This window comes from Arvicola amphibius, chromosome 14 (assembly GCF_903992535.2).
Source record: "Arvicola amphibius chromosome 14, mArvAmp1.2, whole genome shotgun sequence".
In the NCBI taxonomy this organism is placed as follows: Eukaryota; Metazoa; Chordata; class Mammalia; order Rodentia; family Cricetidae; genus Arvicola; species Arvicola amphibius.
Window position 1 is genome coordinate 31,822,386 of NC_052060.1, and position 22,957 is coordinate 31,845,342.

A 22,957-nucleotide genomic window follows, 5' to 3' on the forward strand; every position below is an offset into this window, starting at 1 on the left:
TTGTAGGCTTTAACCATACAGGTCTGTAATTTGACACAGCAACCAGACTACATGATGTCACTTACAAGGTTGAAGGTGGGGAACTGAGCAATCAACTTTTCTAAAAGAGTCTCAGATGTAGGCGCAAAGAAAGCATGGAAAGAGACGCCGAAGGGGCATGGTGTGTTAAGTAGTTAGGCAATCTCTTGAACTTTAAACTTCCACATCACAGTGTGATTGGTTTGAAGATAAGAAGTAGGATAAATTCTCTCTCGTGGATGACAGGACCAAATCTCTGCTTTCTCAGAGGCGCACACAGCTGAGACCATGGCATTTGACGGCAGTTGGAAAGTAGACCACAGTGACAACTATGAAAAGTTCATGGAGAAAATGGGTAAGGACTGTCTACCTGGGAGGCTCAGTGTTTGCTTTCTCCTGTCTGTGCGTTAGAGGATGCCTGGTGATGTAATCCAGGTGTGATGGTGCAGAGCCGGGAAATCCACATCCACGCTTCCTGCTTTAGGAAGGACATCTTGTCTCCCTAGGGCAAGTGTTAGAGTCCCTGTGTTTTCTTCCCTTGCCTGTTGCACCTATGCAACTGAGAACTGACATGCTTGTGTTCATCTGAAGAAAGAAAATTCTAGTGAGTTATGATAATTTCCAGAGTTTAAAATATATGGATTATAGGGAGTAAAAGAATAAAAAACTTTTAATAAAGTAAGAAAATAATTTTATCACAACCAATCTTGAATAAATTCTATGTAATTCTCTTCTCCATGCTATCTAACTTTAGAAATAAACACAAAAAGCTGTGTATTCTCTGTGGAGGTGTGATTTGGCTATTACAAATGTTATTAATGTCTACTAATATTCTGGCAACCTACAGTACAAAATTAAGCAAAGAATTATGTATTATTTCCCAAAATAAAACCCACATAAATGTCTTATACTTTAAGAATTCTGAATTTATGTTTATGAAATTTGTGCATTTTTTAATGAATTGAATCATAAAAATCTCTAAGGTTTCTGGTTTTAGATCAATCAGAAATGCCACAAAAGTCAGAAAAATTATGAAGCAAGCAAAACATGGTGCTATATGCCTGTAATTTTAGCTCTTCAAGAGTGAAGTGAGAGGATCTTAAGTTAAAGGCTGGCCTAGGCTATGCAGTAAGTTTGGAACCTGCACGGGTTCCAAAGACCCGGTTTCAAACAACAACAACAAAACAAATTCAATTTTGAAGGTAGTGTTGAAAATTAGTAAATATCCAGATATGAACTCGTGTTTCTTTAATATATATTATTTAATAATTATTCAATTCTCCATTTGACCTTGCTGAAACTTGACTGGACACTGAAGCACAGAGTTGGTTCCTCTTGTTAGCATCACCCAGGGCTAAGGCGCTGCAGTTCCTTGCTTCATTTGCACTTCCTTAGTTTGGAAAAGCTGCTCGAACCCTTCCTCTGGATCTGCCAGAGCTTCCGCTTCCTCTCAAAGTGTCTCAGTGTGGCTGTGCACACACTACACTGTTTGCTCTTTCTCCTCCACCCACAAAATAAAGATGAGCAAACAAGACAAACTTAGAAAGGGAAACACTCTCTGTGACATAAGTATTTCTTGTTCCCTCCAATCTCTCTCCTTTCACAGGTATTAATGTGGTGAAACGGAAGGTTGCGGCGCACGACAACTTGAAACTGACCATCAAACAAGAAGGAAACAAATTCACAGTCAATGAGTCCAGCACCTTCCGCACCATCGACATTGTGTTTGAACTTGGTGTCAACTTTACCTATACTCTAGCAGATGGAACAGAACTCAGTGTAAGACTTTTCTCTTTTTTATAAACAATGAATTCTTGAATTTTTTTTTTTTTTTACCAATACATAGTGGTTTATCTCATGTAGTGGTTCAGCTAATGCAAACTCATTCATTTATTGAAGAGGTCAACAAGGTCTCTTCATATTTTATATCACACACATTGGTAAATGTCTAAATGTAGTATTTCACTGTGATGCACATCTGTGAAATAGCTGTACTAAACAGTAAGATTTATAATAATCCACTTAGATGGATTGTCACAGGGTGTCTCGCTTAGGGTTTATGCTGCTCTGAAGAGACACCATGGCCACAGCAATTTTTATTTTTTACTTTTCTAAGGATTTATTTTATTTCTTATGTACAGTGTTCTGTCTGTATGTATCTCTGCATACCATAAGAGGGCGCTAGATCTCATTACAGATGACTGTGAGCCACCATGTGGTTGGTGGGAATGGAACTCAGGACCTCTGGAGGAGCAGTCAGTGCTCTTTATCTGTGTGCCTTCTCTCCAGCTCCACAGCAGTTTAATAAAATAAAACATTTCATTGGGCTGCTTATAAATTCCGAGATCCAGTCCATCATCATCATGGTGGGACATGGTGGTGTGCAGGCAGACATGGAGCTAGAGAAGGAGCCAAGTGTTAATGCATCTTGATCTGCAGGCAACAGGAAGTAAACAGTCACTGGGCATGGCTTGAGCATTGGAGACCTCAAAACCCACCCCAACAGTGGCACACTTCCTCCAACAAGGCCATACCTGCTCCAACAAAGTCACACCTCCTAATAGTGCCTCTCTTTATGGGGGCCATTTTCTTTCAAACCACCACACGAGGGAATGTGAAGTTCTGCATTTTCAACTCTTCTTGCTGGGAGACCACAAGCTGTTTGTGTTTAAAATATTCAAACGCAATAGCTGTTTATAAATGTCCTTGGACAATAAACTTAGAAGCCAGGAATGTAGTTGAATCAGGAGACGGTAATAAGCACCAAACTCTGGGTTGTGTTTACAGCACTATATAAAAGCTGGGCATGGTCACTCACACCTATAATCCCAGGACTTGGGAACTGGAGTCAGAGGATCATAAAGTCAAGCTTTAACTCACATACAGAGCAAGGTTGAGGCCAGCCTGGACTACATGAGATCTCATCTCAAAAAAAAAAAAAAAAAAAAGAAGCATTGCTTAAAAAATTAATGAGAGCAAAGGGGTCAAGACCATGATGGTGACACCCAGAGAAACAGTTGACCTGAGCTAGGAGAGCTCCCTGACTCTGGACTGATAACAGGGAAACCTGCATAGGACCAAATCAGGCCCTCTGAATATAGGTGGCTGTTGTGTGGCTGGGGCAGTTTGTGGGGTCACTGGCGGTGAAACCAGGATTTATCCCAAGTGCTTGAACTAGCATCTAGGAGCACATTCTTTATGGAGGAGAACCTTGCTCAGCCTAGATATAGGGGGAGGGCCTTAGTTATGCCTGGAAGTGAAGTGTCAAATTTTGTTGACTCCCCATGGGAAGCCTTACCCTTTCTGAGGAGTAATGGGGAGGGAGGAGGAAGGTGGGGGAAGCAGGAGGAGGGGAGGGAGTGGGAATGGGGATAGCTCTGTAAAATGAGAAAAGATTGTATTTTAAAAATTTTTAATTAAGAAAGGACAAAAAATAATGAATGAATGAGTAAGCAGATGTGAAAGTCTAATACATTATAGATCATTAAGAATGTCCCTTTCAATGGACAGGGTAAATCATTTTAGGGACTTGGGCTTTTAAATTAATTTTTCAAAAAGTATTTTTAGCCTCAGAGTTTTTCTAGCCAAGTATACTTGTGGTGACGTGTGTGCATCTCTTGCACACACCCACTGCAGAGGGAGAGGCCAGAGGAGGATATCAAGTGCCCTCATCAACTACTGCAATCTTATTCCCTTGAAACAGGACATCGCACTGAACCTGGAGGTAGGCTGATGGCCATGAAGCCCCCATGATCCTCCTGTCTCTGTCCTCTGCGGCGCTTTGTGCCATAGGCGTGTGTGCGCACACCTGGCTTTGTACATGGACTCTGAAGATTTGAATTCAGGTCCTCATGATTGGGTTATGAGTTCTCTCACCAGCTGAGCCATCAGCCGGGCAATGACAGTATAGCTGTGAATATTTTATCACTAATGAGAATCCCTTCTCATCTGCACTAAAATTCGGCACATAGCAATTGTCAGCAGAGTGGTGCTTAACAGTTCCCAGGGCAGCCTTGGCTCCCACAGCTTGGGGCCAGTCCTCTCTCTGACTTGTGAGGAGCTGTTCTGTCATTTCATAGTCGCTGCACATGCAAAATGGAAGTGATGTATTACTGCACAGAGTCCATAGGGCCACTGAGTGAAAATGTGGGTCTGTAAAACTGGAAATCGTGTTAAAGACATGTAAGACAGTAATAATGATAATAATAATAATAATAATAATAATAATAATAGCTGCCTTCTTATTGTGATGCAGGGGACCTGGAACCTTGAGGGAAATAAACTTATTGGAAAATTCACACGAGTAGACAATGGAAAGGAGCTGATTGCTGTCCGAGAAGTTTCTGGTAATGAGCTAATCCAGGTAAGTTGTAAGAAAGATTTACAACTACATTTCAAAAACAAAAAATGACTATGAACAAGAATTTTGTCACTGCTGAGCTGTACCTTTAATAAGCAAATTGCTACTTCTCTCATGTAAATATATATAAATATATGTGTCCTATATATGAGATATTTGTTTATTGGGGAGAGTTTACATATAAGTACATTAATTTCTACTTTAACAAAAAAGACAAATGTCTACAAAGCAAAATGTAATTTTAATGGTCTATCCTATAGCTTCCTAAAATGCTTCTAACAAATATAAGAAAATACAGAACAGCCTGTAACATTATTTTTCTTAATTTTGGATTAACAAATTCTTAAGTAAATTAACACATATCTTAACTAAAACATTCTATGTTTGTAAACGTCTTTCAGACCTACACTTATGAAGGAGTTGAGGCCAAGCGGTTCTTTAAGAAGGAATGAGCAAGCTTCTTGGAGCCCAGAGCAGCACTGAAGAGCTGAACTGTGGTCAGACTTCTCTCTCCATCGTGTTAATGAAAGACCGATCCATCCTTTCATGAACACTGGCAAATTTCCAGTCTTGTCAATGCCTAAAATGTAACAGCGAGTTAGAACTTCGTTTGCTTTAAACTCCTAAAGTGATATTTAAAAGGAAAATAAATATTGTTCTCACATCACTTTGTAAGTAGTGTTTTCTTAAATTAAAAAAAAGCTACGTGGTATATGCATTGATGACTGTTTTTTAAATATTTTATTTGTGTGTATACTGAACTGTAAATTTTCTGAACATTTTAAAATTGATGTGTCATACACAAAACACCTTGAGTGGTCCCTCCTGTAGAGCTGGTCTGCACTTCTCTGTGTAAAGGAGCACATGACGGATGCCATTGCTTTGCTTCACTTCTAGATAACGTGACAATAGAGTTTGAGCAAGGATGCCGAAGGGCAGACGTGTGACGCAGCGTTTTTTCCCTTTATCAAATGATTTGAGCAGGAGGAATGGATGAGCACAGCTCCACACTCCAGCCCAGATAAGTGCTCGTCCTCTGTGCTCCAGAGCATAGCTTTTCACCTCTTTATTTTTTTGTTTTGTTTAAGTTAATTTTTCACACAATCTACTTTGATCATGTTTTCCTCCTCTCCCACCTCCTCCCAGAGCCTCCTCACCTGCCTATCCATGCAACTTTCTCTTTAAAAAAAAAAAAAAGCAACCCCTCCCATCTCTGCAAAACTAAAGAACCAAAAATCAAAACAGCTAAAAGACTAATAAAATATTTTTTAAATGTGAAACTAAACAAAAATACCACACACACACACACACACACACACACACACACACACACACACACACAACAGAGAGAGAGAGAGAGAGAGAGAGAGAGAGAGAGAGAGAGAGAGAGAGAGAGAGAGAGAGAGAGAGAGAGAGAGAGAGAGAGAGAGTTCATTTTGTGTTGGCCAACCACTCCCGGGCATGAGGTCTGCCATGGTATCTGGTTGATACGAGCAGCAAGACTCCCCTGGAGGAAGCTGATTTCCCTTTACCAGTGGGTGTAAATTCTCCTCTTGGTTACCGGTAGGACCCCACGTCAGTCCTCCTCTCAGTGCTGGGACCCCTCTGACTCGAACCTCTGAGGTCCAAGTGTGCCATAGTCTGTAAATTCATATGTGTATCAGTCCATTTTCATCTAGATTTTTTTTAATTTTGTTTAATTTTCTTCCCAAGCGTGGCCTGAAAATTCCTTTTTTATTTTATTATTTCTTTGAAATTTTTGTACAATTACTTTTGACCATATTCGACTACCCCAGATCTAAGCCCTCTTCCTCATCTATCTGACTTTGTGACTTCTTAAAAACAAAAAAGAACAGATCCATATATTCTTGGTGTGCAGCATCCCACTGGAGTGTGGATGACCTACCAGCGGTAACATTCTCAAAGAAAACTGGCTTACCTCCTTCTGGTAGCTGTCAATTACCCATAACTCCTTAGGTACGTTTGGGTCTTCATGTTCACCTCCCTCTCCATACTGGGATTTGTTCCGACCCACCACATGAGCTCAAATATTTGTTTATATATTTGTTTGTTTGTTTATTATTCTCACATATATTTCATCTCAACCACAGTCTTCCCTTCCTCCTCTTCTCCACTCTCTCCCTTCACCACCTCCTCTCTCCTGCAGATCCACACCCTTCCACCTCCCCTCAGAAAAGAGCAGGCCTCCCAGGGACATCAACCAAACGGAGCAGAACATGCTACAATAAGACCAGCCATTACATAAAGGCTGGATGAGGCCACCCAGTAGGAGAAAAAGTGTCCCACAAGCAAGGAAAAGAATCAGAGACAGACTCACTCCCTCTGTCACCCAAAAGAACCGCAAGTCACTCCACCACAGCACGTATGCAGGAGACCTAGGTCAGACCCCCATAGGCTCCTGATCTCTGGAGGTCCTATGAGTCCCAGATAGTTGATTCTGTGGGCCATGTTTTCATGGTTTCCCTGACTCCTCTGGTTCCTGGATCCTTACTCCCCTTCCTCCTAAGAACTTCTCCAGCTCTGCCCAATGTTTGGCTGTGGGACTCTGCACCTGCTTCATCAGTTGCTGGATGAAGTCTCTCTGGTCTCATTGATGAGGATTCTGCTAGGCTCTGGTCCCAGAACACTGTTCAGGGAGGACACACTGTAGGTCGAAGGTTTTGTGGTTGGGTTGGTGACCCTTCCCCTTAAGGCCTTGCCTGGTTACAGAGGATGCTTGGTTCAGGCTCCTTTATTACTAGGAGTTTTTGCTAGCACTGCTCTCTCATTTCATGCAGCTTCCGTTGCACTTGGTTTCCACTTGACACCTGAAACATCTTCCAATTCCAGACATTTCTCACAATGTTTTTCCTCTCTCTCACTCTGCCCATTTGATTCCTCCTGTTCCCATACCCACCCACCCCCAAGCCACTTGAAACATCTTCATTTCTTCTTCCCCCATCAACTCTACTTCTTACTTCTTCTCTGGGTCTGTGGACCCCAGCGTGATTCTTTTACTTATTAAGTGGACGCATACCATGTCTGTCTTTCTCGGTATGGGTTACTTCATTCAGAATGATTTTTTTTCAAGTCCCATCCATTTGTCAGCAAATTTCATGACATCTTTCTTATGAATATCTGAGTAATACTCCATTTTAAATGCAACACATTTCGCTTATCATTCTCTGGTTGAGGGACATCTAGGTTGTTTACAGTTTCTGGCTATTATGAGTCAACAGCTGGGTTTTGAGACTGGGCAGTCTGTCACTGAGGAGGGTGAAAGGGAAACCAGAGAGCCTGGAGAGGAAGAGAAGAGGCTGTGGATTGAGGCTGATAAGTGGAACGCTTCTCAATGTGGTCAGAAGTCGTGGCAGAATCACCTGGCTTGAGCCTCATAGGTAGGAGCTGTTTTTTCCTTGATTGACTTATACCATGTGGTCACTTTTAATCAAGATGAGAGTGTGGTCATGTGGCAAAGATGCCCATCAGCGACATGGCTGCCTCCATCTCAACGAAGGGACAGCAGCTAAGGTGGCAGCAAACCACGTTCCTTTTAGGATTACCTATGTGTAGATTTTTAACCATCACCCCGATGTTATGAGTTTTAAGTTAATCCCTTTGTTATGGATTTTACATTGTTTTAATCATACCCAATGGGCTTACAAATCTTGAGGTACAAAAAGTTTGCACAATTCTATAGACCTTGAGATGAGATTTATACCTAAGCAAAGGTTTTATAGAGTTATACCTAATCCAAAAGAGTATGAGATGAATAGCAATAGTGCCTATCGGGGACTTTTATTTTGTTTTGGTATCCTTTCTCGATCACATAGTCTGGTGGCTCTCCTGATATGTGACAGAGATTTTGAAAGAAACCATTAAACAAGTATGTTTGGGTCTAGGGAATAGGGAGCCATATCCCAACTCTAGAGCCAGCTTTTAATTGAAGTTGGACAGCATGAAACATAGTTTGATGCCACTCATACCTAAAAGATGTCTTAATCCCCGTAAAACTGACTCCAGTATGCTGGGCACAAACATGGATTAGAGACATGAAGTGTGTGAGCTCTGGCTATAGGCGGAGGACACTGCAGAAGGAAGCTGAGACACACACGAGCCAGTGACGAGAGTGTGTAGTGTGTGTGCACAGCTCGTGTGTGTGCACATCGCAGCTGGCCTACTCCTTTGCTTTCTCACTCTTCTATTAGGTCTGGATCCTGCCTACTACCTTGTAGCAAATTTACAGATTCATCGTTTGGTAACTTAAAAAACAGACAATCATATCATGGGAAGGAAGACTATATAAAAAACAAACAAGCCTTGACATGGGAGAGAAAAGGGAATAGAGAACCTCTTTCTATTTTCCAGATAGCTGGCAGTTACAGAAAGGCCCCCCAAAATGTTAGGATCTAAGGTGCCATAAGTTGACACTTTGTATTGATTATCTAAGGCACGTCGAGGCCAAATTCAATTGCAAAAGTAACTTCAGGTGGGATGTCAGGTGGAAAGGATGAAGGTTTTCTAAGAGGCATCTCAAGAGGGCATGAGAGTATATGGAAGACTCCATTTCCAAGGATGAGAGAGGGCAAGGGAAATGTCATTACAGCCTGTAGTCGCCTGCATCCCATGAACACAGGGTAGACCCAATAAGGACCAATCATTCAGTGGCTCATTAACACAGTCAACGGGGTCAGGGCTTAGCCTGGCTAAGCCAGAGGAGAGACTCAGTGCCTAGTACCAGGGCTTTTGTAGAGACCAGAAGATGAGGACAAAAAACAGAGCTCTAGGAGGGGGTTCTCATCCATGGGAATGGATTGGAGAATGAAGTCACAAAAGCCCACGAGGACCTAAGAAGCTGTGCGATTCTAGGCAGCTCCTGAGGGAAGACAGGAGAAGAGGGCAGGAGAAGGCACAATAGCCTGGCTGGCCCTAAGGAAACTGCAGGATTGTGTCTCCAAGGGTGGGGGGATGAGGTCAGGTGGAGAGGGCCATCTGTAGTCATAAAGAGCTTGACTGGGCACACCTCCAACCCCAAGAGTGCCAGAGCGGTTCCAGACACTCAGTGGTTACTTCCTTGGACTCAGGGAAACATTTACATTGACCAAAGGGGAAATGCACATAATTCTTGCTGGTGGATGGAGTACTGAAGGATTGGCAAGCTGGAAAGTGAGTGTTGCAGGTGGACTGGGAATGAGGGGTAGGGTCCCAGGGCATCTCAGGCCCCAGAGGAGAAACATAGACACTAGGAGAACATATCCAGGTTTTAGCACCAAATGTGAGTGTTATAGCTCAGGATGAAAAGTATCCTAGCAGTTGGGAGCCAAGGAATAACACAAAGTCATACCTCATAATAAACTTCGCACAAGAGATGTGTTGAGGGTAAAAGAAAAAAAAAATCAGGAGGGTGGTTACCTCTGCTTGGGTAAGAAACAGCAGGGAACTGAGAAGGCAGGGCTTATATAGAGTTTCTTCTGTGTTGTAGGGGGAAGTGGGGAGGAGGGGAACCTTTCAGGGTGATTTTTTTTTTGGTGGGATTTCAATTCCAGAGTTTGAACAGCTGTGTCCAGCTGTTAGGGCAGTTAGAGTGTTTTGTGGGTGAAACCTGGCAGTTGGAGGTCTTCAGGGGAGGGTCCTGGCCACTCCTCCTCCTCAAGGGCTTTACAGGGAGGCTATTAATATTTTTTATTTAATTTTGTATCCAGCCACTTCGATAAAGGGGCTTATCAGTTGTAGAGGTTCCCTGTTAGAATTTTTGGGGTACTTACGTATAAGCTACGTAAGTAGTATAAGCTAGCCCTATTAAATGGTTCCCGTAAAAGAATTAACATGGTCAAGATTAACAATGTCTTTACTGCCAATAAAACCCCAAGACAAAATTGGTACCAGGAGTGAGATATTGCTATAATAGGCCTGGCCATGCTTCTGTTAGGAAGAATCTGAACTTAGGAAGTTTGGGTTAGGAAAGCAGTGGATGCTTTAAGTCCTGCTTAAGGGCCATGCTAGCAGGAACATGGAAGATAGTGATGATGAATATGATTTGAACTGTGGGGGTCTGGTTCAAGGACGCCTGGAGGAGAATTTTAGTATACTGCCTAGACATTCTTGTATATTTTGGTAAAGAATGTGACTGTTCTTGCCTTGTGCAGTCTGACTGAGACTAAAGTGAAAAGTTTGGGATTAATTCCTTTAGCAGAGGGTATCTCAAAACAACCTAGTATGGACTCTGTCTTGGGGTTAATAATGTTCATTCTAATGAAGATTTACAATGAAAGGGAACAGGCTGAGCAAGTATGAATACAAAAGGCGCAAATCGAAAGGAAAAGAAGCACCAGGAGGAAAAATGGAACTAAGTCCTGTGTTCGAGGAAATAAAAACAGATTAAGAAATGGGACACAGGGAGAGAACCCAGCTAAGTTTACAACTTGTGAAAAGGAATTAAAGAGAAGCTTAGCTCCAGATGTGGTCGTGCATGCCCTTAAGCCCCACACTGGGAAGGCAGAGGCCAGCTGATCTGAGTTAGAGGCCAGCCTGGTCTACAGATCCAGTTTCAGGAGAGCTAAGCTTAGGCAGTGAAGGACAGAAAGCCAGGGAAGACACAACTGAAGAAGTTCCAGCCCCAGTAAGCAGCAGAACTTGGCAGCTTTGGCCACATGATTTTGGTTTAGAGTTAAGGCTCGAAGAAACAGGTTTGGAATTGGCCTGTGCAGCTGAAGAAAGCTGCTGAGGCCAGGCGTATGCTGGCGTGTCTGTGAATGAAGGCCTAGGAGAAAGGCCATCGCATGAAGCTGTGACAGTGAAGCCTGGATGGCCTTGGAGACCCCAAGATGTTAGAGACGTCAGAATGGAGGGACACCTGCCAAGGAGAGCTGCGAACAGGGAGTAGAACCAGCCCAAGAGAAGGAAGTGTATTCCAGTTAACAAAGCTGAACAGAGCTGGAGATTTAAAGAGCATTTTGACATCCGACGTGGACATACAGAGTTTGGAGTTTGCCCAGCTATGTTTCAGTCTTGATTTGTTCCAATATTTTCTCATTATGTTCCCTTTCCTATGTTTTGCAATGGCGGTGTATATCCTGTGTTACTATATGTTGGAAGTATGTGATATGCTTTCTTAATTTTGATTTTTTTTTTTAGGGGATTACAGTTAAGAGATGGGATGAATCTTGGAAGAGACTTTGAACTTTGTACTTTTAAACATTGTCGAGACTGTTAGACTAGGGGACCTTTGAATTTGGACTAAATAAATGCACTTTGCATTATGACATTGTTGCAAGCTCGTGGGGTTCAGGGAGTGGAATGAGGTAGTTTGAATGTAGTTGACCCCTGTAATCTCATAGAGAGTGGCACTATTCGGGGGGGGGGTGACTTTTTTGGATTGGGTATGGCCTTGTTAGAGGAAGTGTGTCACGGTGGGTGCAGGTTTTGAGGTTACTTATGCTCAGGATACCACCCAGTACCTCAGTAGACTTCCTGCTGCCTGTAAGACATAGGACTCTTACCCAAGAGTAAGTACCACATCTGCCTGCACACCTCCATGTCAGTACCTCAGTAGACTTCCTGCTGCTTGTAAGACATAGGACTCTTGGGTATCTGTCCAGTACCACATCTGCCTGCACACCTCCATGTCACCATCACAGTGACAATAAACTGAACCTGTGAAACTGTAAGCGAGTCACTCCAATTAAATGTTTTCTTTAGACAAGTTGCTGTGGTCATGGCGTCTCTGCACAGCAAGAAAAACCCTAAGACACTGTCCAAGTTGCTTTTGGTCATGGTCTTCATCACAGCAACTGAAACCTAATGAGGGCTCTCTGTCTTCATGGGAAGAGTCACTTTGTGAAAGGCAAACTGTGGGGCAACTGCTAGCTCGCCTGGCAATGGTAAAGCACAGGAAAGCTACGGAAGCAGTTTTACCGCTCTGCTCGCTGCTGAACCAGAAACCTACATCCAGGTCTATGCATTCAGTTAGAGGCCATTTTTAGTGTCATTTTGCAGTCACTAAAAGCTTGTTTCAAAATTCTGGTGGTGGTCTCGTTCTTGCCTAGTAGGATTAGCGATAGCTCAGTGAGCTAGTCTTGCAAACGTGAAGAACCGAGTTCAAATGCCCAGAACCCACACAAAGTCAAGCACAGTAGCACACATGTTCAATCCCTTGACTCCTATCGTAGAATGGAAGGTGTTAACGGGAGGATATGGGGACGTTCGTGGGCCAGCTAGCCTGACTTACACAGGGGCAGAACAAGAGACTCTCTTATGCAAGGTGGCAGGTAAGAATCATACATAAGGCTGTCCTTTGATTTATAACATGCATTGTGGCATACGTGTGCTTACATTCATACACACAAGGATACACACATGTATATACGCAATACAAGAAAGATTAAAGAAAACATTTGCCTTTCAGTTAAACTTCATAAATTGCATTTGACTTATAATTAGGGAAGGGATTAGTTAATTGATAGATGAATAAACAGGGAAAGGACAATTGAAATCAATAAGGAAAAGTTTTCCATTTAAATTGGTTCCATTGAAATCAATCCTCTCAGCAGAGACATTATTTAAGGGGCAAATTCTGACCAAGGGTGGAGAGAGTGGGAGCAAATTACAACCTCTGATTGGCCAACTGTCTCAAAGGTTGACCTCCCATGGAGATGAGCTAAACCAAAGGGGAGGTTTACCCCAGATGTTGTGGCTGATGCACAGTTTCCAGACATAAGCAGCACCCACTGTCCCCCGGGACAGCAGGCTCGGGCACCGCCCCCAGCGCTTATCTTTATTCAATCTCATTTCCGCGTATCTGTTGGTCTTTGATGTGAAAAACCTGAACAACTTGGGATAAAAAGCAGAGTTCATATATTCTGAGGTTAAATACTATACCTCACTATGCTCTTTTAATATTTATGACATAGTCAACAAAATAACCCAGAAATGGTCTTTCCCATCATTTAATGGGGGGAAAGAGATTTCTGTGAGTGTCTGAAGGTCAGTCCTCTGAGATAAGCTCAGGACATCCTCTTTCCCTTGTTGCTGACATCTCTGGATAACATGATAAAATATTCGCTCCTTATCATGAATCTCCTCCTAGTCTTTTGGGCTATATTGTGACCTTTATACGCAGCTGAAGGAGGGATATCAGACTCTGAACCTTTGGTAGTCCAGAGCATGCTCAGCAGGGCAGTCAGATCATGGAGTACACAATACGCCTTGGAACACCCTGGAATTACACAGTGAGGCGTGGAGACTGGCTGTAAACGCAGTTGTTATGAACAGCGCTGGAGAATGTGGTTTCTGCTTTCCTTTGGAGACATAGGCATGCATCAGCGCCAGCTTTTGCTAATGACCCCTTCTTCCAGACCCCTCTCTCAGGGGGATGAGGACTGCAGAGCCAAGGGAAGGCAGCTGAATCCATAGTGTCCACAGCATCAGCAGCCGCATCCTTCACTTCCCCAAACCCGAAGATGCTAAATCTTAGAGTCTGTAAGAACAGGGAATGAACGGGCTAGGTCCATCCTAAGCTGACTCAATATTACCAACAGGAAAAGTCTTTGAGGTAAAGGTTGTGCTGCCCACAGGTGTTGCATAATTCTTTTTTCTAGATAGAATCTAGTAAGTGGTGAGAGTGGACTAGTCGTATGGAGAGGGAACTAGAGAAGTATAATGTTGTAAAATTAAGAGGGCATTTTAAACATTTGGTGATGCTACAATACAGTGGGTTTTCCAAGCTGATAAAAGGACGGTCAAGTTTAATATGCCCCCTGTTAGCAGCGTGTGTGACTACAAGCAGTGTTCTCTTACATCCAGGTATTTTGCTTCTCTCAGTAGTTTTAGGTGGCCACAGACAAAGGGGGGAGTCCTAGCGTGGAAACACAATTAGGTGAGCAATAGTAAGAAAGCACTCCAGCGTCTGCCGTTCAGGCCATGCCTTTGAGCTATGTGCTACTTCAGTGGCCTTGAGATCAGAGTGGAAACGTGCATGACCAGACAACACTTTGTCCTTGCCCAGCAAATCCAAGGCACACGTAGTCGAAGGAGTCACCTGTGCTAGCCGCAGTATTCCAAAATAACTTTCTAATAAACACCTAAACTATGAATATGAATTTTCTTCGTGAAAAAGTAAAGTGGATAGAGGTATTGGCATTGGCTTCACACACTTACAGAGATTCATGGATTCGGAAGCCTATGGGTGGCAGTGGCTGCTGAGGGAGGGAAAGTCACTGTCCTTTGGGGACTTGACGTAGGTTACCCATCGTCCTGTAGGTAGACCTACACCCATAGGTGCCTTTGTTAAGGTTTCTGTTGCTATGAAGGGATACCATGACTATGGAAACTCTTATAAAGGAAAATATTTAACTGGGGCTGACTTACAGTTCAGAGGTTTAGTTCATTCCCATCACAGCAGGAAACATGGCAGTTCCTTTCTTAGACAATGAGGACAGAACCTACGGTTTGTTGAGTACCTGATGTCTGACAGTTCTTCAGGTAGGTGCTTTTACAAAATGCTTAAAAAAAAAATAACCTAAATATAAAGTACTACTGTACTTCATTCTGTGCGAGGAAACTGAGGCCCAGGCATGTTGGATGATAGGAAATCGTGCATGGTAGTGGGTGTTGCGATTGCTGTACTAAACCTTGTTTCTTTTTAAGAACACATGCTTCTTTTTAAATATATCCCATTTCTGGTTCATTGGATAGAAACTGGCCTTACTTTTGTAATCAAGATTGGATCTACTACCTATAAGCTTTAAAATAAGATTTACTGCGGTGTTAATTATGTGTGTGTGTGTGTGTGTGCGCGCGTTTGAGGGTTTGTGCATGCATGAGTAAGGTGCTCACAGACTCTAGAAGAAGGCATCAGATGACCCAGAAGTGGGGTTCCAGTAGTTGACACTCAACCTACATGGGTGCTAGGAATCAAACCGAGTCCTCTGTAAGAGCAGCATGTGCTCTTTTTGCTATTGTTTGTTTAGTTTACGTGATTGTTTGCTTGTTGATACACAGCGTCATGACACAGCTTGAGACACAGTATCACTGAGATAGTTCTCGCTGGCCTGGAACTAACTATAGACCAGAGTGTCCTCAAGTCACAGAGATTCAACTGCCTCTGCCTCCTGAGTACTGAGATTAACATCATATGCCATTACCCACAGCTACAGCATGTGCTTCTAACCACTGAGCAATCTCTCTGTCCTGTGGCTTTTTAAAAAATTTTTAATTTGTTATTTGAAAATTTCAAACTTTTATACAATTTACACAAAACATTCCATCATTGTCTCCATTCAACTCATTTAATGGCCCCCCCATTCCATCACCCTCCAAACTTCATGTGTGTGTTGCTGTTATTGTTCTAATAACTGCTACCCATATACCCATTGTTTTGTTTGAAATAGGTATGGCCCTTATAGACTCATGTGTTTGAATGCGTGGACCCTAGGACCTGCACTATTAGGAGGTATTGCCTTGTTGGAGGAAGTGTGTCACTGTGCATGTGTGTGGGGGGGTGAATTTAAAGTTTTATATATAATTTTAACTAATAAACATTGAGCTTAGTATTTTACTGGAGGTTGCCATGGGAGAAGGGAGGGAAGAAAACTGATTATGCATGTATTGAAATGTCATGCTGAATTCCTTAATTTCTATAATTTACTCCTGGCAATCAAGAATAAAATGTTCAGGGGCTGGAGAGATGGCTCAGAGGTTAAGAGCACTGACTGCTCTTCCAGAGGTCCTGAGTTCAATTCCCAGCAACCACATGGTGGCTCCCAGCCATCTCTGGTGAGATCTGGTGCCCTCTTCTGCCATGCAAACATACATGGAAGGAATGTTGTGTACATAATAAATAAATAAATAATAAATAAATCTTTATTAAAAAGAATAAAATGTTCAAAAGAATAAAGAACTGATCTGCAAACACTGAAAACACATTCAGTAAAAAGATACAAACCTAAAAAGGGCCACCTGTTACATAATTCTATTCATGTGAAACGTCCTTAGATGTAGAAAGTGGATGAGAACTTAATGATCTAAGAATGGGGAAATGAAAACCCACTGCTTAACTTAACTTGTGTGCAGTTCCTTCTCAGGGTAATGACACTGTTCCAGAATATGATAATGGCAGTGTTTGGGCAAATAGTTAATAGATTCAATTTTAGGTTAATTTCCTCTCAAGTAATCTTAGGAACAAAGAAAAATGAAAACACACTTTTAGTTCCAATAATCATTCAAACTTTAAACTTTCAATTGCATTTCATATAGTCTCCGAGGACAACTGCTACTGGGAAAGGTTTGGGCTATTAAGTCTCATGTCCCATTGTTTGATCTATGCTACAAATTATAATACTGCTATAGAGTATGCACTTTGAATTTGTAAACAGAAAATTATCTAGGGTTTTTTTTTTTTTCTAATTCATTTTTGTTGTTTGGTTTTTGGCTGGAGTGGAACTCCCTATGTAGACCAGGCTAGAACTCATAAAGATCTGCTTGCCTCTGCCTCCCCAGGGCTGGGTTTAAAAGTGTGTGCTACCATCCCCTGACCCTAACTCCCCCCCCCCCTTTTTCTATCTCTCTTGGTCTTTCAAGACAGCATTTCTCTGTGTAGCCCTAGCTGTCCTGGAACTCCCTCTATAGACCAGGCTGACCTCGAACTCAGAGATCCACCTACCTCTGCCTCCCGAGGACTGGGATTAAAAGTTGTGCCACCATAGTTCTCAGTTCTTGAAATATAAATGCCCACATGTGTAATTGGAGACAGATTAGGTATGGTTATCAAATTTTATTTCGATTCAATCACAGATGTAGATTCAAAGAAAACATACAAAGAGAAAGGAAAGGGGCATGGCATGTAATCTCTTGAACTTTAAACTTCCACATCACACTATGAATTGGTTCAAAGATAAGAAAAAGGATAAATTCTCTCTTGTGGGCAGGACCGAATCTCTGCTTTCCCAGAGGAATACACAGCAGAGGCCATGGCATTTGACGGCAGTTGGAAAGTACACCGGAATGAGAACTATGAACCGTTCATGGAGAAAATGGGTAAGGACTGTCTACCTGGGCGGCTCAGTGTGTGCTTTCTCCTGTCTGTGCGTTAGAGAATGCCTGGTGATGTAAGGCTCCAGGCGTGATGGTGCAGAGCCTGAAAATCCACATCCACGCTTCCTGCTTTAAGAAGGACATCTTGTCTCCCTAGGGCAAGTGTTAGAGTCCCTGTGTTTTCTTCCCTTGCCTGTTGCACGTATGCAACTGAAAACTGAAGAAAGAAAATTCTAGTGAGCGATGATAATTTCCAGAGTTTAAAATAACACTGGATTATAGGAGGCAAAAAAACAAGGAACTTTTAATAAAGTAAGAAAACAATTTTATCAAAACTCAGTTTGACTAAACTACATGTAATTCTCTTCTCTAAATTATCTAACTTTAGTAATAACCACAAAAAGCTGTTTACTTTTGTAAGGTGAAATTTGACTATATCATAAATGTCTAGCTAATATTCTGGCAACCTACACTACAAGTTGGGCAAAAATGTGTCATTTCCCCCAAATAAAATTTGCATAAATTATGTCTCATACTTTAGGGATTTCAAATTTAAGTTTATAAAATTTGTACATTCAATTTATAATGAATTTAATAATAAAGCCTCTAATTTTCTGGTTTGGGCCAAATGGAAATGTCACAAAAATAAATACAATTATGAAGCAAACAATACATGGTGCTTTATGCCTTGATGTTGCCACTTCAAGACTGAAATGAGAGCATTGTATATAAGCTAAAACCTAGCCTGGGTTATGTAGCAAGACCCAGTTTCAAACAGCAACGACAAAATAAAATCTATTTTGAAAGCAAAGTAGCATTGAAAATTTTTAAATGTCCGGAACTGAACTTGTGTTTCTTTAACATATGAATATATATTATTTAATAATTATTTAGTTCTCCATTTGACCTTGTTGAAATTTAACTGAACACTGAAGCACAAAGTTTGTTAGTCTTGTTAAAATTACCCAGGGCTAAGGTATTACATTTTGTTGCTTCATTTACTGATGTGGGAAGTCCTTCTGTATATGTGTTGCTTTTATTGGTTGATGAATAAAGCTGTTTCAGCCAATGGCTTAGCATAGTAAAGCCAGAAGGGAAATCAGAAATAGAGAGAGAGTAGGTGGAATCAGGGGGCGTCTGTATAGCTGCTGAAGGAGAAAGACACCCTGGAACACCGGGACCTTACCAGTAAGTCACAGCCTCATGATGATCCACAGATTAATTGGAATGGGCTAATTTACCATGTAAGAGTTAGTTAATAAGAATCCTGAGCTAACAGGACAAGCGGTGCTGTAATTAATACATTTTCTGTGTGATTATTCAGGTTGGGTGGTCGGGAAACCAAAGTGCAGTCTCCATTTGCAATGTATATTTTCTTAGTTTGGAAAAGCTGCTCGAACCCTTTCTCTGGATCTGCTAGAGCTTCTGCTTCCTCTCAAAGTGTCTCAGTGTGGCTGTGCACACACTACACTGTTTGCTCTTTCTCCTCCACCCACAAAATAAAGATGAGCAAACAAGACAAACTTAGAAAGGCAAACACTCTCTGTGGCGTTTTCATTTCTTGTTCCCTCCAATCTCTCTCCTTTCACAGGCATTAATGTGATGAAACGGAAGCTTGGAATGCACGACAACTTGAAACTGACCATCAAACAAGAAGGAAACAAATTCACTATTAAAGAATCATGCAGGTTTCGAAACATTGACGTTGTGTTTGAACTCGGTGTCAACTTTGACTATACTCTAGCAGATGGAACTAAACTCAAAGTAAGCCTTTTTTTTTTTTATATAAGCAATGCATTCTTGATTTTTTTTAAATCAATACAAAGTAGTTCATCTCATGGAATGATTCAACTAATGCAACCCCCTTCATTTATTGAAGAGGTCAATGAAGTTTTTTCTTTTTTAAAAATGTGTATTTATTTATTATGTATACAATATTCTGTCTACATGTATGCCTGAAGGCCAGAAAAGGGCACCAGACCTCATTACAGATGGTTGTGAGCCACCATGTGGTTGCTGGGAATTGAACTCAGGACCTTTGGAAGAGCAGGCAATGCTCTTAACCACTGAGCCATCTCTCCAGCCCCTCAATGAAGTTTTTTCATACTTTATTTTATACATGTCACTGGCAAAATCTTTAACTATAATATTTTATTGGGATATGCATCTGTGAAAACATGATGCTGAACAATAAGATTTATAATAATCCTCTGAGATGGTCTAAGTACAGCGATAGTCAGTCCCGAGGAAAGGAAAGGTTCTGAATTTTCAACTCTTCATGCTAGGAGACGACAAGCATGTTTATGATATCCAAGCACAGTAACTGTATATAAATATACTTGGACAATACACTTAGAAGCCAAGAATGAGGCTGACTCAGCAGAGTGTAGCAAGCACAACACTCTGGGTTGTGTTTCCAGCACTATATAAACACTGGGCATGGTCATACATGCCTGTAATCCCAGGACTGGAGTCATGAGGATCATAAAGTCAAGCTTCTTCTCACATACAGAGTAAGTTTGAGGCCAGTTTGGGCCATATCTCAAAAAATTGATTAAAAAAAATTAGTGAATAGGTGAATATCCAAATGTGAAAGTCTAACTTGTGGTAAGTCATTAAGAATGGTCTTTTTGCCCAACGTTTGGGGGAGCTCAGGGAATTCTGTGGAAGAGTGGGGGAAAGAATTGTAGGAGCCAGAGGAGTCAAGCACACCACAAGAAAACCTACAGAATCAACAAACCTAGGATAATAGGTGCTCACAGAGACAGAACTGACAAGCAGGGAGTCTGCATGGGACTGCCCTAGGCCTTCTGCCTGTATGTTACAGCTGTGTAGCTCTGCCTTCTGGTAGGACTCCCCAGGCCTCTCTCTGACTCCTTTGCCTGCTCTTGTAACTCTTCCCCTTGTACTGGGTCGCTTTATCCATCCTTAGTAAGAGGGAAGGTGCCTAGTCTCACTGTAACTTGACATGCCGCATTTGGTTGCTATCAATGGGAATCCCTTTTCCGAATAGAAACAGAGGAGGAGTGGATGGGGTGGGGCAGGGTGTGGTGAGGTGGATTGAGAGGAGAGGAGAGAGGGGATTCTTTGGTCAGGATGTAAAAAAAAAAAGCAAAGAATATCCCTTTTACTGGTTGTTGGTGGCACATTAATTCCAGCACTTGGGAGGCAGAGGCAGGTGGATCTCTGGGTTTGAGGCCAGCCTGGTCTACATAATGAGTTCCAGGACAGCCAGGGCTACAGAGAAAAACTCTGTCTTAAAAAATCAAAAGAAAGCCGGGCGGCGGTGGCGCACGCCTTTAATCCCAGCACTCGGGAGGCAGAGGCAGGCGGATCTCTGTGAGTTCGAGACCAGCCTGGTCTACAAGAGCTAGTTCCAGGACAGGCTCCAAAGCCACAGAGAAACCCTGTCTCGAAAAACCAAAAAAAAAAAAAAAAAAAAAAAAAATCAAAAGAAAAAAACCAGTGGGTTTTCTTTTTTTTGCCTCAGAGTTTTTTATAGTCAAGTATGTTTTCAACAGGGTCTGCATATGTGTGTGTGATTGTGTGTGTGTGTGTGTATGTGTGTGTGTGTGTGTGTGTGCATGCACATGCCCACACAAGTGCCCTCATCAACTACTGCAATCTTATTCCCTTGAAACAGGACATCGCACTGAACCTGGAGGTAGGCTGATGGCCATGAAGCCCCCATGATCCTCCTGTCTCTGCCCTCTGCAGCGCTGGTGCCATAGGCGTGTGTGAGCACACCTGGCTTTGTACATGGACTCTGGAGATTTGAATTCAGGTCCTCATGATTGGGTTACGAGTTCTCTCACCAGCTGAGCCATCAGCCGGGCAATGACAGTATAGCTGTGAATATTTTATCACTAATGAGAATCCCTTCTCGTCTGCACTAAAATTCGGCACATAGCAATTGTCAGCAGAGTGGTGCTTAACAGTTCCCAGGGCAGCCTTGGCTCCCACAGCTCGGGGCCAGTCCTCTCTCTGACTTGTGAGGAGCTGTTCTGTCATTTCATAGTCGCTGCACATGCAAAATGGAAGTGATGTATTACTGCACAGAGTCCATAGGGCCACTGAGTGAAAATGTGGGTCTGTAAAACTGGAAATCGTGTTAAAGACATGTAAGACAGTAATAATGATAATAATAATAATAATAATAATAATGATAATAAATGCTGCCTTCTTACTGTGATGCAGGGGACCTGGAGCCTTGAGGGAAATAAACTTATTGCAAAATTCACACGTGTAGACAATGGAAAGGAGCTGATTGATATCTGTGAAGTTTCTGGTGATGAGCTAATCCAGGTAAGTTGTAAGAAAGATTTATAACTACATTCCAAAGACAAAAATTATTATGAACAAGAATTTTGTAACTGTCAGTTACCCCTTGTGGAGGCTTTGAAAGAAAACAGCCCCACTGGGGATTGACACTGTTAGGAAGTAGAGCTTTGTTTGGAGTGGGTATGACCTTGTTGGAGGGAGTGTGTCACACGGGGATGGGTTTGAGGTCTCCTACGCTCAAGCTATGTCCAGTGTCAATCAGAGTCCACTTCTGTTGTTTGTGGATCAAGATGTTGAACTCTCAGCTTCTTCTCCAGCACCACGTCTGCTACATGCCTTCATGTCCCACCATGATGATAATGGAAACTCTCTAACTGATAACCAACACCAATTAAATGTTTTCCTTTATGAGAGTTGCCATGGTCACGGTGTCTCTTCCCAGCAGTAACATCTAAGACACAGCTTTAATAAGTAAACTGTTACTTGTTTCATATGTGTGCGAGAGATATCTATTTACTGAAGAGAGTTTACACATATACACACAGCAATTCCCATTTTAAGAAAAAACATAAATGTCTACAACCCAAAATGTAATTTTAATGGTTCTATGTTATATCTTCATAAAGTGCTTCAATCAAATATAAGAAAATATATGACAACCTTGAACATTACTGCTTTTCTTAATTTGGGATTTTATCTTAATGGCACATCCTTTTATGTTGGTCAACATCTTTCAGACCTACATATATGAAGGAGTCGAGGCCAAGCGATTCTTTAAGAAGGAATGAGCAAGCTTCTTGGAGCCCAGAGCAGCACTGAAGAGCTGAACTGTGGTCAGACTTCTCTCTCCATCGTGTTAATGAAAGACCGATCCATCCTTTCATGAACACTGGCAAATTTCCAGTCTTGTCAATGCCTAAAATGTAACAGCGAGTTAGGACTTCGTTTGCTTTATATTCTTAAAGATATATATGAAGTGATATTTAAAAGGAAAATAAATATTGTTCTCACATTGCTTTGTAAGTAGTGTTTCCTTAAATTAAAAAAAGTTACGTGGTATATGCATTAATGGCTGTTTTTTAAATATTTTATTTGTGTGCATGTATACTGAGTTTTAATTTTTCCCCACATATGGAATTAATGTGTCATACATAAAACACCTTGAGTGGTCCCTCCTATATACAAAAAATGTATATAATAGAATCCTGTTTTATTCTACAGAAAATGAACCAAAATGTAGATTGAAAACTTTCCTTTGAGTAGATGGAA

The 22,957-nt window shown here is 41.8% G+C and overlaps 2 protein-coding genes across 2 annotated transcripts; both read left to right on the plus strand.

The window, feature by feature from the left end:
- Positions 1 to 306: 306 nt before the first annotated feature.
- On the plus strand, positions 307 to 4,830 carry Fabp2 (fatty acid binding protein 2). Its single transcript, XM_038312067.1, has 4 exons — positions 307 to 373; positions 1,625 to 1,797; positions 4,274 to 4,381; positions 4,780 to 4,830. Exons 1-4 carry the CDS (start codon positions 307 to 309, stop codon positions 4,828 to 4,830), a joined length of 399 nt encoding a protein of 132 aa, XP_038167995.1.
- A 12,513-nt stretch (positions 4,831 to 17,343) lies between these two features.
- Positions 17,344 to 22,476, plus strand: LOC119801457 (fatty acid-binding protein, intestinal-like). Its single transcript, XM_038312066.1, has 4 exons — positions 17,344 to 17,410; positions 18,999 to 19,171; positions 21,605 to 21,712; positions 22,426 to 22,476. The coding sequence occupies exons 1-4, from the start codon at positions 17,344 to 17,346 to the stop codon at positions 22,474 to 22,476; spliced, it is 399 nt and encodes a 132-aa protein (XP_038167994.1).
- The last annotated feature ends 481 nt before the right edge of the window (positions 22,477 to 22,957 follow it).

What these genes read in the sequence shown, in the direction of transcription:
- Fabp2 (XM_038312067.1), top strand. Translation starts at nt 307, where the DNA reads ATGGCATTTGACGGCAGTTGGAAAGTAGACCACAGTGACAACTATGAA. An exon ending in CAGATGGAACAGAACTCAGT is followed by an intron (nt 1,798 to 4,273) that starts GTAAGACTTTTC and finishes ATTGTGATGCAG; the next exon opens with GGGACCTGGAACCTTGAGGG. An exon ending in CTGGTAATGAGCTAATCCAG is followed by an intron (nt 4,382 to 4,779) that starts GTAAGTTGTAAG and finishes AACGTCTTTCAG; the next exon opens with ACCTACACTTATGAAGGAGT.
- LOC119801457 (XM_038312066.1), top strand. Translation starts at nt 17,344, where the DNA reads ATGGCATTTGACGGCAGTTGGAAAGTACACCGGAATGAGAACTATGAA. An exon ending in ACCGTTCATGGAGAAAATGG is followed by an intron (nt 17,411 to 18,998) that starts GTAAGGACTGTC and finishes CTCCTTTCACAG; the next exon opens with GCATTAATGTGATGAAACGG. An exon ending in CAGATGGAACTAAACTCAAA is followed by an intron (nt 19,172 to 21,604) that starts GTAAGCCTTTTT and finishes ACTGTGATGCAG; the next exon opens with GGGACCTGGAGCCTTGAGGG.